We start from the raw sequence: 7,450 nt of genomic DNA, 5'->3' as shown, positions 1-7,450 counted from the left end.
ATCTGAGCATTTCCAGTATTAACCCCACTGGAATAAATTTAATTTAAATTCCTTTGACTTTATAACTCATGATTGCTCAAAAACTTTATGAAACCTACATATCTATTTCTAATAAAACAACACAAATATTTCTCTGAAAAGTTTTCAAACAAAATAAATTCCTTTTACTTGAATAAACTTTCCCTTTCAGATGAAAAAGTGATCAATTTTTTTTATGCTGCAATGGCTCATCAATCAAAATAATTGAACTAATTTCAATTAAATTTCATTTGTGAGGTTATATGAGATTAAGGCAACTGATGTTAAGTCTTTGAGTTGAAGTGGAAATTTTATCGTGTACATCCAAGACATTAAAAACGGGTTCACTTGCAGCAAAAATCAGATTGACCACAATGAGTTTTGTGCAAATTACTGGCTGCTAGAATCATGAAACCATCAGAATTTCATCTTTATGATAAACAGTGTTGGGTTTGATCTCCAGCAGCAAAACCAGTTGAGAACCACTGAACTCCATCTCTGACGTCGTTCATGATTGATTTCCAGTCTGTGTGTGGATGATGTCGTCTCAAGGCTCCTCCTCCACTTCTCTGATTGGCTGGATGATGTTGCTGGTGGATTTGAACTGATTGATCTGATTGGCTGTGTGTGTGTTGGTGTGTTTGCTTTGCGTGTTTCTGGGGAAGCAGTTCTCGGGTTCATCTGTGTACCAGTTTTTATCTGCAGAATGATTGACATCATTTACTGTACGCCTGAAGCAAGATCTACACAAGTGTGTGAAAGCAAACGTTACATATGCAAGCTCTGTCTCATGCACTGAGGAGTTTTGAAATGTTTCAATTCATAAGTACGTGTTGCATTCAGAGCAGTGTTATTATAGATAACTAAAATAAAAACCATAAAAATGTTTGTTACGTGAAATAAAATAAACAGTAACATTTAATAAACTTTACATTAACAATTTTTTTTATTTCAGCACTGTAAAAAGTTGTATGATCAGTAAGTCATGGTAAGAAGATACGATTCTAAGACTACATTTTCATTTAGTTTGTTGAAGTACTAAAATAACTACAATTAAATAACCAAAACTGATTAAAAAAACCCTATATAGACAAAAAAACACTAATAAAATTGACAAAAATTATTACAACTTTAATGAAAACAGAATATATCAAAATAAAATAAAATTTTATTTTCTAAATGTAAAAGTTTTTAAATTCAAAATATGATCAAAAACTATAATACTATAAATAAATGTATAACAGCCAAAACACTTTCTCCAGTGAATTCACCAGAAAATTTTCAGCAATATTTTTGGTACAATTATATGCATGTGTGACTAAGTGTTTTTTTTATTATTTAAATGCAAAATATGTAATTTAACATTAAATATACCAGAGTTAAAAATTTTAATTGAGTTTAAAAAAAAAAAAGTCATAAGGGAAGTCATCAAGATGGGATATTTTGGTACAATTCAACAAACTTAATATTTGGTTAAAATTTAAATTAAAATAAAACAAGAGCAGTTTCTCCAGCGACTTCACCAGAACATTTTCAGCAATATTTTTGTAGATTTTTTGTGCATTTATATATCGCTGTGTGTGTGTGTGTGTGTGTGTGTTTTTTTTTTTTTGTATCATTTAAATGCAATATATGTTTTTTGGTGAAGGCAAGATCATTTGCATTGTAAAGACTTTTTTCAAATGATTTAGTTGTAATCATGCTCATATATTTGGAAACCAAAACCATGCATACTACATAGTATGTACTACAGACACGTGAGCTAAATCTCTACAGACGGTTGCAATGGTAAAAGCATTCTCAGTGTTATGACAGATCATAAATATCAAGAGATCAAGACAGCTACTGAACTACAGCAGAGCCCTGAATCCAGAGACGCATGCACTGCAGAGATGACCTTCAGCAGAACAGCCAGAACGGCCAAAAGCTGCTTTGCTTTCAGTCAGAAAGCAAAGAATTAATGCCGGCATGACGGGTTCAATGCACTTTTCAGCTCATAACCATCTGAATTATGAGAGATGGTTGCAGTAATGACATGCGTTTAGTTCCATACCTGAAACCCCTCTATTCGTCCTGCAGGGCACACTTTAAAGAGAGAGTAAATGGAGTAAGTTCAAACATCCTGATTTTCTGAGGAAACTCAATCATCTTGTTTTCACACACAGACAGACATATATACTTATTTATATTTGTGCATAAGATTAAAATTTAGCAATTTACAAAAAATATTTATTATCATTACAAAAATAATACAATCTAAAATTTTAAAAATTATAAAATGAAATGCATTTGTACTTGGGTTTAAAAAAAAGTAGTTATCAATTTATTTACAAAAATCATTAAATTATTAAATAATTATAATAATTACATTAAATTATTAAAATAATAAAATACAAGCTAAAATTAAATTATAAAATTTAAAAAATGCAATTATTTGCAAATGTATTTGAACTTAGTTTTAAAAAATATTTATCAATTTATATTTAAAAAAATAATAATTGAACACAATTCTAATAATTTTAATTAAATTATTAAAATAATAAAATGCAAACTAAAATTAAAAGATTATCAAATAAAAAAAAATATATGCAAGTTTTTACAAATGTAGATGTACTTTAGGTTGAAAAAGTTATTTATAAAAAAAATCATTAAATAATAAAATTATTATATTGAATAAAATAATTAAAATCATTTTAAAATTGTGAAAAATTATAAAATAAAAATGTGAAAATAATTGATCAATTTATAAAAATAAAAAAAAGATAATACAATCAACATAAAAACATTTAAATAATAACGAAAAATCATCAGTGAAAATGAGGTGGAAAGCAGATGCTCTAAGTGTTTTAAAAGCAAAGACTTCACATCATCAATACAGAAAAAAAATACTTTTATTATGTTTAAGATATCGCATACACTAGTTCATTAGAATCATATAAGAAAAATCTCTTACACTTGATATTTAGAGAAACAAAACTTTGGTGTAAGCGTCTTACTATAGCAATGAACGTGAATTAAACATAGAAAGCAATCAAACGTCCTGCTTGCTTCTTTACAAATGCTCATCAAACAGCTTTATTCTTGCAGCATCGCAACATTTTCATATATTAAGTGAGTTGTACCAACCAAACAGGACATCGAGTTCAGTCCAAAAGAGTTTAACAGCCTTAGAAATATGGAAAATATCTTTAATGGAAGATCAAACATTTGTCAAATGACTCTTTTGAAGCACAGAAACGTCTGAGCGATAGCTGCAAAAATCCCATTAAACCAGCATGAGGACTGAGGAATAATGCTTCAGCGGGATGTTTCTGATGTTAGTTTGGGTTTGATGTGATTAAACTCTCATTCTGTCATCTGTCGTCTCAAGAAGGCAGTGAATGGAAAATAAAAACATTTGAAAAATACTAACATTCTTTATGAGCACATATATAAAGATGTGTAAGTACAGTGGGTCCAAATGTCTGAGAAGACACTGAAAAATGTTTATTTATTTAGCAAAAATTTAAATAAAAATGTCATAAAATGATTTTAGATTTTTCTAAAATAGTTCACTAATCAAATGTTTTGTGACACTGACCGGAAACTGATTTTGTTCAATTAAAATACATACACTTTATCCATCATGCTCTTTATATTTGGTGCATTTGTTTAAAATTTTGTATATTTTGAGTATTCATTGCTCATTTATGTATCCACAATTGATTGAATTATACAGATTTGTATCTATTTCAAGAATCCATCCATCATTTGAGTTGTGAATCTAAATTGTTAAAAAATAAATTACAAAGAGTAAAAAATAAACTTGAGTTTTGAATAAAAAATACATTCAAGTTTATTTAAATTTTCACTGAAATTTATATGATTCGAAAATGTAATATTATTTATTAATATTATTAATTTCATATTTTAATTGACTTGTAATATTTTAATATTTGATTAACTAAAAATGCAAATGTAAATTAAAATATGTACAGTACTTTATCCATCCCTTTATAATTGGTGCATTTGTTTTGTATTTTGTATATTTCTTTTATGTATTGTTCATTTATTTTATGTATCTGTAATTGATTAAATTGTACAGATTTTTCTCTATTCCTAAAATCCACACGTTTTTTACATCATTTGAGTTGTTAATCTAAATTGTAAAAAATAAAATAAAACACAAATTGCAAAAATAAATTCAAGATTATTTAAATTTTAACTGCAATTCATATTTTCAGAAAATGTTATATTATTTATTAATATTATTAACTTAATATTTTATTTACTTGTAATATTTTAATATTTTATTAACTAAAAATGCAAAGGTCAATTAAAATATGTACAGTATTTTATCCATTATGTTATATATTTGGTGCATTTGTTTTGTATTTTGTATATTTCTAGTGCATTTATTTTATGTTTTGTAATTGACTGAATTATACGTATTTTTCTCTATTCCTAAAATCCATGAAATGTTAGTTTTACATCATTTGAGTTCTGAATCTAAACTGTTGCAAAAAATTAATTTCCAGTGCAATTAAAAAAAAATCACAAATTCAAGTTTATTTAAATTTTCACTACAATTTATATGATCAGAAAATGTTATATTTATAAATTTAATAATATTTGTATTGACTTTTTATGAACTAAAAATGCAAAACATCAATTAAAATATGTACACTTTTTCCATCATGTCCTTTATAGTTGGTGCACTTGTTTTATATTTTGTATATTTTTACTATGTATTGTTCATTTATTTTATGTATCTGGAATTGATTGAATTGTACAGATTTTTCTCTATTCCTAAAATCCACAAAATGTTTGTTTTACATCATTTCAGTTGGGAATCTAAACACTTGCAAAAAATTAATTTCCACTGCAATAAAAAAAATGCATAAATCCAAAATTTCAACAACAAAAAAATGCATGTTTTCGTTAACATTGTTAATTTAATGTTTACATTTGAATATTTAAATTTAAATGTATTAACTTGTAATAATTTAATGTCATTTTTTATTAACTAAAAATGCAAGCCGTCAGACGTTTGGAGCCACTGTAGGTGGGTAACACGAGACAGCAGCCGTGTTATATCAGGAGTATCAGGATGTAGAAGCACAGAGGCGTGATGTGATGATGAAGCACACGAGCGTTCGTCAGGCCGCTGTTGTCAAACTGTAGGATTAAAGTGCAGTTAAAGTGCAAAATGGGATTCAGAAACAGGACGTGTCACTACAAAAGTGCTGTGAACAACGATGCAAGTAAATCTCCTGGCCTGCGTTTATGCAACACCTTCTGGAACCGAAATGTGAGTCATGATAGACAGGGTTTGGTTTGGATTATTATTAAAATTTCAAACATGGTGGCTTTTCCCAAGAATTCCTTTAATATATATATGTATATGTACACACACACACACACATATATAAAGAAATTAATACAGCATTCAAGTATTCAAATTTTTAAATATTCAAGTTTGTTTAAATTTTCACTGCAATTTATATGATCAGAAAATGTAATAATATTTTTTAATACTGATAATTGTATATTTAATATTTTTAAGATTTTTGAATGTAATAACTAAAAATGCAAAACGTCAACTGAAATATGTACACTTTATCCATCATGACCTTTATATTTGATTAATTTTGTATATTTTGAGCATGTATTGTTCATTAATTTTATATACCTGCAATTGACTGAATTATACAGGTTTTTCTCTATTCCAAAAAAAAAAATGCATTAAATGTTTGTTTTACATCATTTTACAAATTATATTTCAAATAAATGCAGTTCTCAGGATGTAGAAGCACAGAGGCGTGATGTGATGATGAAGCACACGAGCGTTCGTCAGGCCGCTGTTTTCAAACTGTAGGATTAAAGTGCAGTTAAAGTGCAAAATGGTAAAACTGATTCATTAACCCAACACAGTGTTACCTGTGTAAGACGTACTGATCCTCAACAAAACCATGGTTTGTCGTGTAAACGCTGGCCGGTGCTTTATACAGATGTAACTTCTAGTGTTAAAGACGATGTAAGAAGTAAACATTCGATACGTGTAAAAAAATTAAGTCCGGGATTTGCGTTTGTGATACCGAAGCGTAAGGATGAGTCCGTGGCGTCAGGCGTGACACACACACACACACGCGTGCACACAGGCAAGGCTCAACGCCACAGACGCTTACAGAGGAACGTACTTCTGTTTGTCGCGCAGGTCGCGGCATCTGGAATTGATTGAATTGTACAGATTTTTCTCTATTCCTAAAATCCACAAAATGTTTGTTTTACATCATTTCAGTTGGGAATCTAAACACTTGCAAAAAATTAATTTCCACTGCAATAAAAAAAATGCATAAATCCAAAATTTCAACAACAAAAAAATGCATGTTTTCGTTAACATTGTTAATTTAATGTTTACATTTGAATATTTAAATTTAAATGTATTAACTTGTAATAATTTAATGTCATTTTTTATTAACTAAAAATGCAAGCCGTCAGACGTTTGGAGCCACTGTAGGTGGGTAACACGAGACAGCAGCCGTGTTATATCAGGAGTATCAGGATGTAGAAGCACAGAGGCGTGATGTGATGATGAAGCACACGAGCGTTCGTCAGGCCGCTGTTGTCAAACTGTAGGATTAAAGTGCAGTTAAAGTGCAAAATGGTAAAACTGATTCATTATTCGTTAACGCTGGCCGGTGCTTTATACAGATGCAACTAGTATGCTAAAGATGATGTGCGAAGTAAACATTTGATGCGTGTAAAAAAATACAGTCCGGGATTCGTGTTTGTGATAAGAGTCCGCACTGACGCTTACAGAGGAACGTACTTCTGTTTGTCGCGCAGGTCGCGGCTCCGGCTGCGGCCCGGCCGGGCGGATGAGGGGATGGAGTGGGCGGATGGGCTCTTCTTGCTGGGACAGAAGGTGGGGTGGGAGGACAGGTTGGTGCGCGTCTGGCCGGCGTTGTGGTCGAATTGCATCAGGCAGAAGATCAGATCTGTAGGCACCAGCTCACAGAAATACATTACAGTTTAACAGATGTTCACATAGAAAACAGCTGTTTTAAATTGTAATAATATTTCACAATTTTACTGTATTTTTGATCAAATACATGCAGTTTTTGTGAGCAGGAGAGACTTTCAAAAACATGAAAAAATCACACCGACCCCAAACTTAGTCCCATAGGAGCTAAAACTAACCTAGTAAAGCTAGTAAAGCTGGTTCACTCCAGCTTGAAGTTGTAGGGAGGGTTCGTAATCACGTATCTGTCGCGAGAGAAACAAACATCCACACCACTGTGAGAAAATATTTGCCAATAGTTTCATTTACCATGAAAATGGAAACAACAAAGTTACAAACAATCTACTGAAAAGCTCAGTTAGTGTTGCTATATATATATATATATATATATATATATATATATATATATATATATATATATATATATAT

The 7,450-nt window shown here is 30.0% G+C and overlaps 1 protein-coding gene across 1 annotated transcript in view; it reads right to left on the bottom strand.

The window, feature by feature from the left end:
- Window positions 1-279: 279 nt before the first annotated feature.
- Window positions 280-7,450, bottom strand: part of LOC107676423 (calcium-activated potassium channel subunit alpha-1-like) — a 16,313-nt gene continuing 9,142 nt past the window's right edge. The window contains exons 5-8 of the mRNA XM_016470968.1: window positions 7,236-7,266; window positions 6,830-7,014; window positions 2,072-2,103; window positions 280-717 (exon numbers count right to left, since the gene is read on the bottom strand). Coding sequence (XP_016326454.1) covers window positions 566-717; window positions 2,072-2,103; window positions 6,830-7,014; window positions 7,236-7,266 — 400 coding nt within the window. The 3' untranslated portion in view covers window positions 280-565. The remainder of the gene's footprint in view (window positions 718-2,071; window positions 2,104-6,829; window positions 7,015-7,235; window positions 7,267-7,450) is intronic.

The sequence above is a fragment of the Sinocyclocheilus anshuiensis genome, unplaced genomic scaffold (assembly GCF_001515605.1).
Source record: "Sinocyclocheilus anshuiensis isolate Anshui unplaced genomic scaffold, SAMN03320099.WGS_v1.1 scaffold2270, whole genome shotgun sequence".
Classification (NCBI taxonomy): Eukaryota; Metazoa; Chordata; class Actinopteri; order Cypriniformes; family Cyprinidae; genus Sinocyclocheilus; species Sinocyclocheilus anshuiensis.
Note: the sequence above shows the minus strand (reverse complement) of the source record. Positions and strands in the feature narration are given on the sequence as shown.